This window comes from Phocoena sinus, chromosome 19 (genome assembly GCF_008692025.1).
Source record: "Phocoena sinus isolate mPhoSin1 chromosome 19, mPhoSin1.pri, whole genome shotgun sequence".
Classification (NCBI taxonomy): domain Eukaryota; kingdom Metazoa; phylum Chordata; class Mammalia; order Artiodactyla; family Phocoenidae; genus Phocoena; species Phocoena sinus.
The window spans coordinates 721,027-739,392 of record NC_045781.1 but is presented as its reverse complement, the minus strand read 5'-3'; the positions used below and the strand labels follow the sequence as shown (position 1 = coordinate 739,392).

At 44.4% G+C, this 18,366-nt stretch overlaps 2 protein-coding genes across 2 annotated transcripts; one reads left to right on the top strand and one right to left on the bottom strand.

Moving 5' to 3' along the window:
• The first annotated feature begins 211 nt into the window (after positions 1–211).
• LOC116744334 (zinc finger protein 418-like) lies at positions 212–9,107 on the top strand. Its single transcript, XM_032613928.1, is given in 4 exon segments — positions 212–220; positions 3,623–3,749; positions 5,080–6,591; positions 6,594–9,107. Coding segments are annotated over 3 exon segments (1,779 nt in total). The 5' UTR covers positions 212–220; positions 3,623–3,715; the 3' UTR covers positions 6,827–9,107.
• A 5,085-nt stretch (positions 9,108–14,192) lies between these two features.
• LOC116744524 (fructose-2,6-bisphosphatase TIGAR-like) lies at positions 14,193–15,380 on the bottom strand. Its single transcript, XM_032614362.1, is given in 3 exon segments — positions 14,193–14,342; positions 14,683–14,942; positions 14,945–15,380. Coding segments are annotated over 3 exon segments (810 nt in total). The 3' UTR covers positions 14,193–14,228.
• Positions 15,381–18,366: the final 2,986 nt, after the last annotated feature.

Sequence of the window (18,366 nt, the reverse complement as noted above, 5' to 3'; positions counted from 1 at the left end):
ATTTTTTTTTCTTTTTTTTTTGCGGTACGCGGGCCTCTCACTGTTGTGGCCTCTCCCGTTGTAGATAGCACAGGCTCCGGACGCGCAGGCTCAGTGGCCATGGCTCACGGGCCCAGCCGCTCCGCGGCATGTGGGATCTTTGTGGACCGGGACACGAACCCGTGTCCCCTGCATCGGCAGGCGGTCTCTCAACCACTGCGCCACTAGGGAAGCCCCCAAGGTAGGCATTTTAACTGCTCTGGTTCTGTTCAGCTCCGGAGCGCTGTGTCAGGACCGCAGTGACTGGAACGGGAGGTCCGGGAGGAGGCGCTGTCCCCGAGGCACAGAGGCGGATCTGAAGTTCGGCGACGCCGCCTGGGGTGGCCGGCGTCAGGCCCGTGAGACGGACCGCTATGCCCGCGTCCCCCAGACTCTATCGCCGCTCCCGGCCCCGCTCCGCCCACAGTCCGATGGCGGCGGCCTTGAAGTACCCGCCTTAGGTAAACGCTCTTTCCCCGGGCCCTCACACCCCTCACTCCACCAGACATTAAAGCCCCGAGTGCGGGGCGCCTGCTCACATGCCCGCAGCCCAGGCCACGGTGCCCAGGACAGTGAAGCGGTCGTGGGTGGGGCCCTGTTTATGACAGCGTGATGGCGCGTGGAAGAGGTCACAGGCAGAGGTACTCGCAGATGCGAAGGCTTGGAAATCGGCCTGAGGCGGGAGGATTCAGGAAACCTAGGGTCAGCTTTCTGCTTACAGGGAACAGTGTTAGTGCAGTTAGACCTGGTGTAACCGACCCAGGATTGTACTTTATTGTGAGAATTCTAAAGGCCATGGGGTGTTTCGAATAAAGGAAGATAGTATCTCCCGTCAGAGGTTAGAGCATTCCCAAGAGCTGTTTAAAGGAAGAACAGGGTGGAGAGGGTTGATGAGGACATTGAGGTCCTAGGAGGTTGAATCTTTGTTCAGGGTCCTACAGCTGGTAAGAGGCAACACTAAGCATTGAGGCCCTGAAGTTAGTCAGCCAGCCTGAGGTCACCTGGCTCCAAGGCCAGGCAGGAGTACATACAGTGAGCCCCTCAAATCCCACTATGGACGCATTCCTTTAGGACCTGCCTCTTCACTCAGGTTCTCACGGTTAGAGAAGTGCCTATGGAACCTGCACAGGGAAGTAGAGGGTGTCCCATTGCCTCACCAGCCCTGCTTTCACCCCTATGTTCCCTGGAATTGTGGTGTCCTGAGATGCTTGATGCCATTTTTCCCCCTCCTTGAGTCTGGGGATGCAAAAAAACTCCAAGCCCAGTGTCCCAAGTCCATGCTACAATTATATGGAGGTGTTCCCATTTCTGGCAACCATTGTAAACAGGTGTGTATGGCTAACCCAAGACATGGTACCAGGATGTTCAAATGCTTAGAGGTAAAATTGAGCTCAGGAATATTCAGGAACCACAGGTATCCTCTCTTTACAGGTAGGAATAAATAGTAGGTGGTTTGGAGTCAGGAGGGGAACAACTGCCTGAGATGTCAGGTGTGTGTTCTAGAGGTTTGGCTCACGGTAGGGAGGTGATGTGACCAAAGCCTTAACAGGCTTCATTTGGGTTTAGAATGGAAAACAGACTGTGGGCTTGAGAGAGGAAGGAGCATCATTGTGGAGGCTACTATCATAGTCCAGGTGAGGGTTAATGGAGCAGGGGCGTGCCTTAGGAAATGTGGTTGTATTCTGGCTGCATGTTTTTAAAGGGGACAGCTAGATTTCTAACATGGGTGGTGAGGGAGTGAAACGCAGGGATCAATGATGACCCCTGGCTTTGCAGCTGTAGGGTTGGAAGCTGCATCAGTTGAGATGAGCAAGTTGGTAGTAGGTGTAATATTCACTGGGTTTAGCGGGAGCTTTTTTTGGACCATGTTAAGAGTCTGAGATATTTCAGACACCACTGAATAAAGGCATCAAATGAACATCTAACATACAGGTTTGGAATTCTTGGGAGTGGTTCAGGTTAGAGACATCCAAAATGTAACTAGAGTGTGGACCAGGGTGAATGACCTGTGGCTCACATTAGGAGAGGCAAGCTTCGGGTTGTGGTGGCAAAGCTTTTAGGGGGAGAGGTGTGGAGGGTGGGGTCAGAGGATTGGGTCTCATGCTTGTGTACCTGGGTGATGGTGTCAGCCTTCATAAATGTAGGTAAATGGCCATGAAGTTTTGGTGTATGAAACGAGAAAGTCTGGCAGGTGGCCAGGGCTTCCAAGAGAAGAGTGGACATGAGATGGATGTAGAAGCAAGGGGTAATTCATGCATATGACACTCAGGCCAGATCTGGTGCTTATTCACCACTATATAGGCTCACCAAGATTTGTGAGGACTTTGGTAGGGCCTGGGGTGTTTCATTCAACCTGGTATATATGGCCATGAGCAAATAAGGTCATCTGTGAGAATCACTAGGCTTGGGGAGGGTGAGTAATGGGGCTGGAGTATGAATGGAGGTAAGGGAGCAGAGAAGTGTTGTCATTGCCGAGGGACAGGAAGGGCAGCACAGAAGTAGCATGGGACTATGAGTATCTGAGATCCACACGTGGTTCTATTCCTTAAATTTAAGGCAAGGATCAGAGTCATGCAGTAAGGCATTTATAGATGATTTCTGATGCTGCCATTGGGAATTGTGGGAGGTCTGTGGTCATATTGGGTCCTGTTTGACTTTACCAGTTGTACTGTGGATGCTGTCTGCCGAGTTGTGGTGTAAGGCCTAAGCCCAATATGATGTGCTTCCTTCACGCTTGGTGAAACCTGGGTGCCCTCAAATGGCCTGAGTGCAAGTTCCTCTCCCCACAGTGTTCCTTCAGATAACGTCTCCTAGCCTAACAACCATTTTTACAAAGCAAACCAGAAGCTTCTTTGTATCAGGTATCAGTTCCCTACCAGCCCTCAGAATTGTTCAGATACGACAATCACATCCTCCTTGGAACATCCCAACCCCTTCATCCTAGAAAGGTTCCATCCCACAGCCCCTGTGTGTGTTGTCTTTGCCCATGTACACCTTTGTGGTGAGTGGTGTCCAATTCTCAGAGGTATGAATTTATGTGATTAAGAAACTGCTGTCAGTCTCATCGGTCCAGTCTCAGGTGTCATGTGTTAGGCCACCATCATAGCCCTGTGGTGGGGTTAGGAGGAACTGATTTAAATACAAGTAACATGGGGAGGGGAGAGAGATGGCTATGGTGTGGGAGAGTGAGGTGTTGGTGGCCATGGTCATGTGTGGCTGTGGGATACTGAGACTGAGGGATGTACAGTTTAAGGAGTGATGTGTGCTTGAAGAGGGAACATGTCTGATGGTTCCAGGGCACTGCATTGATAATTTCAGGACGATGGCCACACCAGGGGAATTGCTTGTCAGGAGGGGGTGGATCCCTTTATGCCAGGCCTATAGCTGAGCTATATGTTCATCCACCTGCCTCTTCTTCTGGTTGTTGTACCTAGTGATCAGTGGGCCCGTGGGGAGAAAACCACACCATGGTGTCAGGGCCTGATTGATCCTCTGATTTGGGAAGCTTGGGTGATGGATAGTCATAGGGTAGATCTGTGGGGAAATAGATTGTGACTTCTCAGAAGTGGACTGTTTGTGGTTTTATCTGTCACCATCATGGCAGGTCAGTGTGAACTTTGAAGATGTAGCTGTGACCTTTTCCTGGGAGGAATGGGGTCTCCTTGATGAGGCTCAAAGATACCTGTACCATGATGTGATGCTGGAGAACTTGGCACTTATAACCTCCCTGGGTAAGAACCTCAAACCTTTCCCCATGTCCTGAACTAGTCTCTGTCCTTTCCTTTTCCCCAGAGACAAGTCTGTCCTTTTCATGTCAGGACCATTGTCACTGCTTTTTTTCCCCAATTCCCTAAGTTGTTGCTGTGGTTGGTTGGGCTGAGATGTTTGCACTGCCATCTGTTCTCCTTGAATAGGCCCCATATCTGCTTCTCTACAGCCTTCCCTGGAAGGATCCAGGGTCAGGAATCTTCCATTCAGCCTAATGTATCCCACCATACTTGCCCTCTTCCTTCTGGGTGATGTTGTCCAGATGCATGTCATCCTTGTGCCTCAGATTCTACTTCCTTCTTTTCACTGACATTTCCTCATGACTGCCTGTGCTGGGAATTAATTCTCTGATGTAGACCATGGACTTCTTGCAAGACCCCTTTCCAAAGTTCTCTTAATAGTATTTAGATGTTTTTCTCTGGCCTATGATGTGATGAGTATGGGTCAGCTGCTCATAGGTGGTATCTTTCCCCTGTTATTTTCATCATCCAGGTCCCATACACTTGTTCATTTTGGAAGTGGGGTGGAGAGCCCTTGTTTGTCCACAGGATGGATATGAATTCAGACTCAGCCAAATGGGCTCAAAGGGCTGCTGTACAGTAGCACTATGGGAGTGTATGATAGTCCTGTGTTCAAGTGATACCAGAAATTTGTTCTGTTTGACTAGTGTTTTGATGCTACTTCCAGTGGCCACACCTTATTTTTGCTTTTTCTGCCCCATTCTTAACAGTGCTGACTTGTCAATTCTGCACTGTGATTCTTCCACTTTTATTCCAGCCTGTGGTTAATCCTCACGTCTCTAAACTCCCTGTATCACCCACTTTTCTCACTGCTTTATCTGTGCATTCTCTAACGTTGGCCCATATATTTTCTATAATCAAACATGTACCCATTCTTAAAATGTTCCTGACCAACAGCTGTTCTGTTGCAGTCCCGTTGTCTTGGGCCTGGAAATACCCATCTACATTGCAGTCATGTGTTTGCAGCAGACAAGGTCCTGCTGACAGTTGTTTGTAACTAATTTTTTAACCGTCGACTTTAATTTTTCACCCTGCCTCTCCTCCCTATGACACATCATATGGTTGTGTCTTTTCTCTCATGTGGTCTTCCCCCATCCTGTGGCCTTTATAGCCCAGTATTGCTAACAGCCATGTCATCAACTTGAACCCAACTCTGTGTTATTGTAAATAATCACACAAACTCATTCATGTGTTTGTCAGACACACACTGGTGTGTGGGCTCCCCCCTCCCACGGAAATCAACATGTACTTCACCAACATTTCTTGCTTTTAGGTTGTTGCCATGAAGTGGAGAATGAGAAGGCTTCTTTTGAGCAGCGTACTTCTGTTCAAAGAGTGTCACAGATCAGGAGTCCCAAGGCAAATCTGTCCTTCAAAAAGGTCCACCCTTGTGAAATATGTGTCCAGATATTGAGAGACTTTTTGTACTTGAATGAATATCAAGGAACACATTCAAAGCAGAAATTACATAGGTGTGAAACATGTGGGAAACAATTGTATGTAAGCATAAACCTTCATCAGCATCAGAAGCAGTGCATCCGGGAGAAACCCTTCAGAAGAGATGTGGACAGAGCCTCATTTGTGAAGAACTGCAAGTACCATGTGTCAGGGAAGCCATTAGTCTTCAGGGTGGTTGGGAAGGACTTCTTGGCCAGTTCTCAGTTTCTCCAGCAATGGGCTACTCACACCTGGGAGAGGTCAAACAGCAGAGCCGAGTGTGGGATGGCCTTTCAGAGGGGAAAAACTTATCATAACTGGGAAGAATGCACAAAAGCTTTCAGCCCCAAACACACACTTGTTCAGCACCAGAGACTCCTCACTAGGGAAGGATGTTTTATGTGTAATCAGTGTGAGAGAAGCTGTAACGTCAGTCAGCATCAGAAAGTTTACAATGGAGAAAGAACTTTTGAACCTGGGGAACATGGGATATTATTTAACAGAAAGTCCAACCTCATTGAACACCAGAGAAGTAACACTAGAGATAGGCCTTATGAATGTACAGAATGTGGGAAATCATTTACTCAGTGCTCCAACCTCTTTACACACAAGAGAATTCACATGAAACAAAAGCCATATGAATATGATGAATATACAAAATCGTTTAGCCAAAGCTCTACCCTCCTTCAACATCGGAGAATTCACACTAGGGAAAGGCCTTATGAGTGCAATGAATGTGGTAGAACTTTTACACAAAACTCTGTGTTCCTTCAGCATTAGAGATTTCACACTGGATCAAGACCTTATGAATACACTGAATGTGGAAAATCCTTTGCTGTAAACTCCAGACTCATTAAACATAGGAGAGTTCATACTGGAGAAAGGCCTTATAAATGCAGTGAATGTGGAAAAACATTTTGCCAAAGCTCTTCATTCCTCCGACATCAGAGAGTTCACACTGGAGAAAGGCCTTATGAGTGTGGGAAGTGTGGAAAATCATTTAGGCAAAAGCCCAACCTTATTCAACATTGGAGAGTCCATACTAGAGAAAGACCTTATAAGTGTGGGAAATGTGGGAAATTACTTAGCAACAAGTCCCATCTCATTGGACACCAGAGAGTTCACACTGGTGAAAGGCCATATGAGTGTGGGGAATGTAGGAAATTCTTTAGCAAGAAATCCCACCTCATTATGCATCAGAGAGTTCACACCAGGGAAAGGCCATATAAATGCAACGAATGCAGGAAATCATTTAGCCAAAACTCTGCACTCCTTCAACATCAGAGAATTCATACTGGAGAAAGGCCTTATGAGTGCAGCAAATGTGGGAAAACTTTTAATTAAAGCTCTTTGTCAACCAGAGACTTCACACTGGTTCAAGGCCTTATGAGTGCACTGAATGTGGAAAATCCTTTGCTGATAATTCAGCCTTCATTAAACACAGGAGAATTCACACTGGAGAAAGGCCTTATGAGTGCACTGAGTGTGGGAAAGCATTTGCCCAAAGTTCTTCAGTCCTTCGACATCAGAGAGTTCACTGGAGAAAACTCATAAAAGTAAAGAAAATTTGGGAAGTTGGTTAGCCCAAGCTCTGTTTTTCAACATCAGAGAACTCACACTGGATCAAAGCCATATAAGTGCTGTGAATGTGGGAAATCCTTTGCTAAAAACTCCAGGTTCATTAAACACAGGAGTGTCCACACTGCAGAAAGTCCGTATGTTGTAGGAAATGTTGGAAATCCTTTACCTAAAACTACAGTCTCATAGAACACATAATGTTCACATTGGTTAATGGGCTTACGGATGTGATAAGTGTGGGAAACCTTTAGCCAAACTGTGGCCTCATTTCACACTGGAGAGTTCACAGCCTTCAGTCTTATTTCATTGGATACCACAAAGTTCACTTCAGAAAAAGAGTAGTTGTGCAGGGATGGATTGTTCAGTATAACACTGGGGAGATCCCTTATGAGGGTGCTGTCTGCCAATACACCCAATAAACCACTTAAATTCCAGGTTTATGGGAGCTTCAGTGCATTTCTTAACCTGCTCAGGCCCTTACCAGGTTTACATCATTGCCAGTTCCATAGCAAAAGCCATTTCACCACTACTATGTGGCAGGTGCTCATGATGTGCATCATTGAACCACCCCACCGAGTCCAGGGAAGGAGACCTTGATGTTGTCTTGTTTGTGGGAGTCTTTATAATCCTGAGCACTCATTCCTTTCTAATTTGTTACCTCACTGATCTGGGTTACCTCACTGATCTGACCAATTTTTGGCCTAGAGGACTCTGCTGGTGACTTGCAACCGGGACTACTTTTTTCAGGGATGTTGTTGGTCTCACGTGACTGCTGTGATGGGATTTTCCTGTGCTTCATGTCTCCAATCCAGGAATAGCCTTCTTCCCATTGTACTGGTTGGTGTGAAAATGGAGGCCTTACTGTTTAAGCTCCTTTAATCTTGGGATTCTGTACACTGTAGTGATTTGAAAACAACTGAGTTGTGACAACAGGGCTGAAGAGCTTTCTTGTGGGATCCTAAATTCTGTGTGCCTCAGAGGGAACAATACGATGTAGAGTATACTTCTCTCTAGTTTTGTCCTAGTTGGCATTGCTGCCCAAGGCCTCCAAGAAAAGACCGCAGGGATGTGATCCTTATCTGTAACCTGGATGCGTTGGTATTTTGTTTGTTCAGAGGTCAGTCTGTAGAGGGGCTGTTGTGATAACCTTTGGTGCTTCCTAAAGCAAGAAGAAATTGTCTTGTTCACAGGGAGTATTGCATTGTGTCCAGGTGGTAAAGGAAATCTGTTTCCCAGGTCTTGCGTTGGAGCCATGTACCCTCATGTCCAGAATTCCAGATAGTGGCAGCATAGGTTATATGATTGTATGGGCAGGGAAATCATTTGTTACAGGGACACTGGTTTTATAGGGAGGGGAATAGACTGCCACAAGATTGTTGGAATGTGTCTGTTTTGAACGGACCTCCACAATGTTCCAGTCCCTATAGCTATGAAGGATGAGCAGGTACAGAAATTCTCATGGCCTCCAGAACTGTGTATTTTGTGTAGGGAGGCTGTTGCGAGAGGAAAAATTTATAAATGTTCTGTGGATTCCTGTAGCATGTGTGCGTGTTCACCTCAAATCTCTTGCTGTGTAGGAAAATGAGGATAGTGAAGATGAGTTGTGCCCTTTGTAACCCAGCCTGCATTCCCATTGAATTTGGTGGAAATTGCCTTGTTGCTTCTGATATTTGCCACCACTAAGGCAAGGTATCCCTCCCAGACATGAGGAAAGAGTTGGTGGAATCAGTAGAGGTTTGCCAAACTAATTTTCCAGAATTGTAGGAAATCTAGCTTTCTGTTTTGAATCATATTTTCAGAGCTTTAGTAAGGTATAAGTGACATACAACAAACTGATTATATTTAAACTTAACATTTTGACAAGTTTTGACATTCATGTAAATCCATAAAAGCACCACCACAATCATAGTAATGAGCCTCTCCATCATCCTCTGTTTTACTTCATGCCCTTTAATAATGTCTCCTTCTGTACTATCTCTGCTCTCCAGGCAAGCATTTGTTTACTTTCCATTATAATAGATTAGCTTCCATTTTAGAATTGTATATGATTCTACTCAGAAAGTGTTTACACTTTTTTTCCTTTGAGTAGCCTCATGTGGCTTACTCATTTTGATAGTCATCAATGGTGCTTAAATGAATAGTTGGTTTTTTTTTGTTGTATTGCTTAGAAGTATGACAGTTTGTGGGTGTACCACTATTTGTTTATTCTTTTGTCTTTTTATGCATATTTGAGTTCTTTCCAGTTTCTGATTGTTGCAAATAAACCTGCTAAGATATTTGAATCTAGTTCTTCGCATACATGTTTCATTTATCTTGTGTTAATTTGGCGGTGGGGGGTGGGGTGGAGGTGGGGGCGGGTGCAATGCCTGAGTTACAGGGTAAGTGGGTAGCTAACTTTTTAAGAAATTGCAAATTGTGATCTTTTGTATTCCTGCTAGCAGTGTATGAGACATACAGTTTTTCCATATCCTTGCCAGTAGTGGGTATGGTTAGCCTTTGAAAATGTTAATCTTTTAAATAAGTCTGTAACTGTATCCCACTATGGTTTGGTTGCCTTTCCCTGATGTTGCATGATGTTGAGCATTTTTTCATTTGTTTACAGGCATACCTCAGAAATATGATGAGTTGGGTTTTAGATCACTGCAATAAAGCCAGTATCACAATAAAGCAAGTCACATGAAGTTTTTGATTTTCTAGTGCATGTAAAAGTAATGTTTATGCTATACTGTAGTCTGTTAGGTGTACAATAGCATTATGTCTTAAAAAAATACATACCTTAATTTAAAAATACTTTATTGCTAAAAATGTTGACTATCATCTGAGCATTTAGCTAGTTGTAAGGTTTTTGCAGTAGTAACATCAGAGATCACAGATCACCATAAGAAATATAATAATGATGATAATGTTTGCAGTATTGCAAGAATTACCAAGATGTGACACAGACATGAAGCAAGCAAATGCTGTTGGAAACATGGCACCAGTAGACTTGTTCAATATAGAGTTGCCAGAAACCTTCAATTAAAAACAAACAAACAAACATCTGCAAAGTGCAGTAAAGCGGAGTGCAATAAAACAAAGTATGCCTGTATTTGCCAGTTGTATGTTCTTTTTGGTAAAATATCTATGCATATCTATTGCTTGTTTTTTAAAATGAAATTTGGGAGAATTTCCTGGTGGTCCAGTGGTTAGGACTGCACTTTCACTGCTGAGGGTCCAGGTTAGTTCTCTGGTCAGGGAACTAAGGTCCCGCAATCTGCAGCCAAAAATAAATATATAAATAAAAAGAATTAAAAACAAAAAAAAGAATTTTGGCAGTTTCTCTCTCTCTCTCTCTCTCTTTCTCTCTCTCTCTTTTTTTAAGGAGACAGGCTTATTATTTATTTTTTATTTTTTTATTCTTTTGTGGTACGCGGGCCTCTCACTGCTGTGGCCTCTCCCGTTGCGGAGCACAGGCTCCGGACGTGCAGGCTCAGCGGCCATGGCTCACGGGCCCAGCCGCTCCGCAGCATGTGGGATCCTCCCAGACTGGGGCACGAACCCGTGTCCCCTGCATCAGCAGGCGGACTCTCAACCACTGCGCCACCAGGGAAGCCCTTATTATTTATTTTTATTTGTTTGCACCCAGTCTTAGTTGCAGCAGGTGGGCTTCTTAGTTGCAGCAGGTGGGCTCCTTTGTTGTGGCATGTGAACTCTTAGTTGCAGCATACATGTGGGATCTAGTTCCCTGATCAGGTATTGAACCTGGGCTCCCCACATTGCGAGCACATAGTCTTATTTACTGAGACACCAGGGAAGTCCTAGCAGTTTCTCTTTTTTTCTAGCAATTAAGAAGATAGTGAAACAACAAAAACTTATGTTGGAACTTTATTCATTCTTCAGTAATGTGACTTCTTTGCTATAAAAATTATTGATTTTGAATACGGGAGTATTTCATAAATATTTTGTGTACTGTACACAACGTAGTGGCCACATACAGCATCTATTTTTTTTTTTTTTTTTTTTTTTTTTTTTGCTGTACGCGGGCCTCTCACTGTTGTGGCCTCTCCCGCTGCGGAGCACAGGCTCCGGACGCGCAGGCCCAGCGGCCATGGCCCACGGGCCCAGCCGCTCCATGGCACGTGGGATCTTCCCGAGCCGGGGCACGAACCCGTGTCCCCTGCATCGGCAGGCGGACTCCCAACCACTGCGCCACCAGGGAAGCCCGCATCTATTTTTTAAGTTTAATTGTTAACATTCTTGACCACTTCTTAGGTCTAGATATTCAGCACTGTCAAGCCATGATTTGTAGATCTGAATAAATAGGCTTTGAGTGTTCTCATGTGGTTGGCCTTTATTTCCACAGGTCTTAGGACACATTCCACAAAATACGTGTAGTCAAAATTCTGTGTTATAAATTGATTTGAAATAGTTTTTGACTGTGATTACATAAGTATTTATTTCATACAGCATTTAGTTTGTTGTATTTCATTTTCTATTTTAAGTTATTGACATTTTAGCAACTAATGGATCCACTTAAGAAGATACCCTTGACTAACATCTTTCAAGGAGGCATTGTTATTCTAAATTGCATTTGGAAGCCTCATCACACCGCATATAGAAAGTGGGCCATTTGTTTATCAGAATTTCCTCCCCTCCCCTCCCCTCCCCTCCTCTCCCCTCCTAGTATCACTTAGGGGGACTTCAGATAATTTATAAATAAGTTAAAACTTCCTCACTGGTCAATCTGCCTAAATCTTGCCCCTTTTCTTCTTATATCCCACCACCTTTCCTTTCTTTTCTTTTCCTCTTCAGTATTCTCCTAAGCTGGCTCAAGTAGCTCAGTGTCCTTTTTTTTTTTTTTTTTTTTTTTTTGCCAGGCAGCACCCTAACCAGGGATCAAACCCGAGCCCCCTGGACTGCCAAGGAATTCCTGCTCAATGTCCCTTGAATTTGCAATTTCCACATGGAGGAAGCCCTCCTGCATGGACATTCAACTTGGTTGTGTTCTAATCTCTGGCATTGTCAGAGACTTCCTAAATCCCAGGTTGGAAAAGAAAGTTTATTAGAACATTCATTTCTGTGTACACACAGTCCAGGGATCAGTCACTTCTTTTGACCGAGTTGAGAAAAACAGGAATATCAGTTGAAAAATCTCTTAGACGTTTCCTGAAAAGGATTTGAAGATTAATGAAACTTTATAGAGTTTAAGGATTAAAAACAATACAACCGAAAACAAAAGTTTTGGAAAAGACACTGGAAAATGTAAGAAATTATACTAACCTAGTAAAGGAAAGAAATATTAGACTTCTAATGATTTTGATGTAGTCAGCTCTTTACATTGCTAAACACAATCTTGCTCAAAGCTGTTTTCTCAAGGAAAAGTTGAAAAAGTATAATTTTTAATAATGGCATTGACTTCTAGGTTACCAGGTAAGAAGAAACAGGAAACTCTCAGAGCTTTTGCATAATTTCAAGTGTCTTTAAACATTTGGTTTATGTATATAGATATTTATAAATTATATTTTTGAAAGTTTCTACAGTATCCCTACCAGGATGACTTTTTTTTTTTTTTTGCGGTACGCGGGCCTCTCACTGTTCTGGCCTCTCCTGTTGTGGAGCACAGGGTCCGGATGCACAGGCTCAGCGACCATGGCTCACGGGCCCAGCCGCTCCGCGGCATGTGGGATCTTCCCAGGCCGGGGCACGAACACGCATCCCCTGCATCGGCAGGCGGACTCTCAACCACTGCGCCACCAGGGAGGCCCCAGGATGACTTTTTTTTTTTTAATGTACTACATTTATTTTGTACAATACAGTGGTTACAAGTAACCAGATCTATCTATACATACCAATATAGATCCCCAAGATATATGTAATAAGTGAAAATACAGAATACAGACAGCTTGATATTTTGTATCAAGACCAGAAACACCAGAACAATACCATTGTTTAAAAGCACCAGAACCCTAATGGGTTCCCATAAGGGAACCCATTGTTCCCTTATGACACTAGGTGGCCACGTGAAGGATGGATGGGTATATAGACTCGCGGTGCTGGCTGTCTCTGTAGAGAACAGGAGGGAACAGGACAGCGACAGCTGCTTAAAGGAACTTGGCTTACATCGCAATGTGTTATTTATTTTTTTAAAAAAGGGGGGGGGGGGATATTACTTCTGGGTGGCGGGGATGTGGACGTTTATTATCCGTCCTTTTTGGTTACTTTCCAACGTTTCGCCTGCAGTGAACTTCCTCTGCGCTCAACCACACGCTCTGCTCCCGCACTGGCACGAACGCTGGCAGCGCTGGACGCACTAAGGACAGCATGATCCTGAACTTGAAATATGACTACACGTGATTTTAGCCTGAACTGGCAGCCTCAGTCCTACCCTCTGTGAGCTGAGACTCACGGCATTCATCAATATGATAATTTAAAAGCAAACTGCGTGGAGAACACGTTCTCCATTTACATGAGGGCCTCAGCGGGACCCATCTTTTGTACAGAATTAAGGTAACCAAACTCTCTTTTCTCCACTGCCATCTGGTGGAAAGGAGAGGAAACCTCATCTGTACCTTCCACAAAAAAACCACGGTTCTTTTCAGTGAAGCCCCTCTTTTATTCTGGGGCTACTGTGAAGCAACCGTTTACTTTCTTTAGTGCCATCTTCAAACTAAATTCTTCAGCTTTCAGCTTAGATAAGAAAGATCTGCTCTTTCCTCTTCCTCCGCTCAGATTCCTTCTTTAAAAATTTTGTAATCAGATGTTGCTTCTTCCTCACGAGACTATCCTGCAACCACAATCCACATTCATCTGCATCTCAAGCCCTGCAGAGTAAACAATTCCAACAGTTGATTTCTGTATTAAACATTTAGTGTCGTTTGCTTTTACATAAACTATGACGGCAAGCATTTCTCCTTTAAAGAACTTTTTGAATATAACATTTTCACATAAATATGGAGTGGAAATTACAAATAGTTCCCTCTTCCAAGAACTGGATGAGACAGTAAAAAAGAAAACATACAGTATCTTACCAAGAGCTAATAAAATAGGCCAGATTTTTCAGACATTAAAGAAAAATACCAAAAAAACCAGGACCTTAAAAAAGCAAAAAAAAAAAAAAAAAGTAACAGGATTATTAATCCCCCAGTTTGCAATACTGAGTTCCTTCATCCATTTACAATCCAGAGATGTCACTGAGCAGGGCAGTAAAATTACCCTGGAAAATTCCAGCTGTACTCACAAAAAAGAAGTCAATTCTCAATGGTTTTCCATTAGTGTTTCATGTGGCTCTGATTCCATTCGAGCTTTATAACCTGCTATAACGGACAGCTTTTTAACTGTTTCCAAGTCTGCATTAGCAGAGAGTGGAAATAAAGTCCAAGGCACTCCCTCAGAGGCTCACATTTGTTAGATTTCGATGCAGATTTAAATTTAGTGAATTTTGGTCACCCCGGTCAGGTGGCCCTGTAGGTTCACACACACACACTGGGTGGTTGGTTTCACTTCTCCTTTCTCAAAGTTTATGATAAAAACACTCACCCCGGGCTTCCCTGGTGGCGCAGCGGTTGAGAATCTGCCTGCTAATGCCGGGGACACGGGTTCGAGCCCTGGTCTGGGAAGATCCCACATGCCGCAGAGCAACTAGGCCCGTGAGCCACAACTACTGAGCCTGCACGTCTGGAGCCTGTGCTCTGCAACAAGAGAGGCCACGATAGTGAGAGGCCCGTGCACCGCGATGGAGAGTGGTCCCCACTTGCCACAACTAGAGAAAGCCCTCGCACAGAAACGAAGACCCAACACAGCCAAAAATAAATAAATAAACAAATGTGGGGTTTAAAGAAAAAAGAATATTATTAAAAAAAAAAAAAAAAAAAAAAACACTCACCCCTGTATTGGGGCTGACTGATGTGAGTTCGGACCTGCTCAGGGTCACCAGGAAGGAACACTTAAGGTCCGTCAGGAAATAATCCAACAGGCTTCTCATGTAGGCGCCGTGACTCACAACTAAGACACTGGCCACTAACCCTGGAGCGCTGCTGTCCAAATTAAACTTGGAGGCACACTTTTCCCCTAAAGGAAATATCTCTGCCAAAGAACTTTCCAGACAGTCGCTCGGGGCTTCTTGGGAAAACTTTTCATTCTGACTTCTTTCAGGATCAGCTGACAAAGAAATTCAAAGAAGTCTTTTCCACGCATTTTCACCTGGTCCAAAGTCTCTCCTCCGGGCGGTGTGAACACAGGGCACTCCTGCCCAGCTGCTTTGCCCATGGCCCTTAGCTCACTCAGCGGCCAGCCTTCTGCAACCCCGTATTTACTTTCTCGAAGTCTTGAATCATACTTTACTGTCATATCTTTGCAAAATTTGCTCTTCTCCAAAATTCCATGCACGGTCTGCTTTGTCCTCATGAGGTCACTGGAGAAAATGTGAGTAAACTTCACGTTATTAAGAAATATGTCAGCAGCAGCTGCTTGTTTAAATCCAGTTTCTGAAAGAGGCTCATCTATTCCTTGTCCTTGAAGGATTTTCTCCTTGTTAAGTCTTATTTCTCCATGCCGGACCACTGTCAGAGCGAAGCGCGTCATCCCGCCAGCGCTGGGACAGAGCGAAGCAAAGGCCGCGCGCGCCGCCCGAACGTCACCCGCACTCCGCACAAGCCACCCGGCACTGCCCAGGATGACTTTTTGAACAAACAACAGTGATTTCATAATTTCAATTTTAAAACAGGACGTACATCTTCTACTACCATGGGAAAAAAATTGTCACAGTATTGTAGTTTATAGAAGACTAAAATTTAATTGCTAAAGATTTGAAATTTACAAATATACTACATTGGGTTTATGGGTCAGCTAAGTTAATATCTCCACAAATAATTGTGTCTGCTCAGTTCAGCATCTTGACACAAAGTGTCCTTCATTCTCTCTCCACCCTCTACCTCAGTTTCCTGAATGCTCACACCCCTTCCCACTACTTGTCCTTCACATGTACTTTTCCCTGTCTTTGGTATATTCTTCTCAACACTCTACAGTTAGTAAGTCACCAAAGAATAAAAAAAATATATCTTCAGAGGATTTCTCCAGAGCTTTTAGACTCGGTCAGGTGCACTGGGGTGGTGGTATGACATCAGGCAGGGCCTGACTTTTCCGTGTCTCCTTGTCCCAAGCTGTACGCGAGGGGAGCAAGGATAGTGCTCATCCTCTGGAGCTGTTAAGACACGCAATGGGCCAGAGCGCATCAGATGTTTTGCACCCAGCTTGTGCTCACATGAATGGCGTCTGCTATTGGTTTTGTTAGGCAGTTTTGGCGCGGACTCTTTACAAGGTATTAACTTTGGATGAGTGCCTTCAATAACCCAGACCTCCAGTTTCCTCATCATTAAAAAAGAAAAACATGAATTTGACAATAGAGGAATGCTTACCCTGGAGAATGGTGAAGATTGAAAGAGCTAATGTTTAACATGCTTAATACTAGTGTCTTATGAGTCTGTCTCTTCTGTATAGAATTGATGGTTTTCATGCAGGGAGCACCAGGGAAGTGCTCACTTGTGCCCAGGAGGCCCTTGTTAGGTCTAGAAAAGATGAGAGCCCCAGAGAGCAATTCCCAGGATGCTTTTTCATTCTGGTTTGTCACACAGGTGGAGAGGAATCCTAGTTTCTCATTACTGCTTTTATGTCAGAGATCTGCCTTTTCAGGACATGGACCTTCTCAAAGAAGGAGCCTGGAAACAGGACCATGTTGGCTGTTGGAAATTATCAAGTTGTTTCCCAGTTGAGCTAGTGTTTTCCAAATCTTCCTGAAACACTTTCTTAGTGGATTCAAGTGTCTGCCTTGCTTGTGACAGTTTCCACCTTACATTCCTTTAGGGTCTGAATCTGCAATTCCTTTCAGTATAGTAAAGTGTGGAGGTTACTGAAGGACTTCAAAGTATTGTTCTCTCTCAATGCTCCTCTTTCTATTACAGATTTTAAAAGTTTTCTTAGTTTTCGACTAGGAGCCTCTGTATAGCTTTGAGCTCCCCTCCGCAAAAAAAAAAAAAAAAAAAAAAAAAACCCAAACCTTAAATTATTTCTTACGCCAGCCTAGGAAACAAGAGTCCACTTCAAGAGGCAAAGAGCTTATTTGAGATCAAAGAATTGCAGTTTGGAGCACACAGGTTTAGGTAGAAACCCAATTATTGTCTCAATTACAGGAGAGGGGTTTTTATGGCAAAAAGAGGAAGATGAGGTAAGTTGTGCAAGATGTAATTGAGGGACTTCCCTGGTGGTCCAATGGTTAAGACTCTGCGCTCCCAATGCAGGGGCATGGGTTTGATCCCCGGTCAGGGAACTAGATCCGGCATGCTGCAACTAAAAAAGAAAAGAAAGATCCTGTATGCGGCAAAGAAGATCCCGCGTGCCATAGCTAAGACCTGGCGCAACCAAATATGTTTATTTATTTTATATTTATTTATTTATTTACAAAATAGATGAGGTAATTGATTGGATGATGTGTTCATTGGTAAACAGATGAGCTAAAGCTAGGTTTGTACTTCATTGATTATTCAGGTGAAGTGTTGACCTGAAACGAACAGGCTGCCAGATGTTTCTCCAGCAAAGATGGGTTTATTTGGGATCAGCTGAGAATTGCAAAGAATCTGCAACCATCGTGAGCCACTTGAAAGCCTCTACCCAGCTAGGGAAGGAGAATGATTTTACAGGAAAGAAAAGGAAGTTGGGAGGGCTGTAGTAAACAGAGTCTGAGGCTTTTCATTGGCTGAGTCCTTGACAAGAAAGAAGAGCAGTCTTTCTTCTTCCTCTTGGGTTCTGCTATCAGTGCAGGTCATGAGAGCTCCCCCTTCTGGTCTCCCAACTCTTTAATTGAAGTTTCTGTTTTTATTTTATTTTTTAAAATTTTGGCTGCGTTGGGTCTTCGTTGCTGCGTGCAGGCTTTCTCTAGTTGCGGCGAGCGGGGGCTACTCTTCGTTGCGGTGCGCGGGTTTCGCATTGCGGTGGCTTCTCTTGTTGCGGAGCACAGGCTCTAGGCTCAAGGGCTTCAGTAGTTGCAGCACGTGGGCTCAGTAGTTGTGGCTCTTGGGCTTTAGAGCACAGGCTCAGTAGTTGTGGCGCACGGGCTTAGTTTCTCCGCGGCATGTGGGATCTTCCCAAACCAGGGCTCGAACCCGTGTCCCCTGCATTGGCAGGTGGATTCTTAAGCACTGTGCCACCAGGGAAGTCCAAATATTCTGTTTATTAATTTTTCACATTCTCCTCCTTTCCTCCCCACCCCCGTTGCTGCGCCAGGAGGGTTGTGGGATCCTAGTTCCCAGACCAGAGACCGAACCGGGCCCTTGGGTGTGAAAGGGCCGAGTCCTAACCACTGGACTGCCAGGAAATTCCCACCTCCCATGTTGATCAGGATCTTCCTCTGAATGCATCACTGATCATGAGTCAGGTTTTCTAGTTTCAGTGGCTTTTTGTTCCTCTATGTCAGGAAAGACATTTCCTGGGTGCAGTGTCTCAAGTCCGAGGAAAAGTGCACAGATTAGAAACCTATTAAGGTCACATTCAAGTCTTAGGCACTTTTTATCTGAAG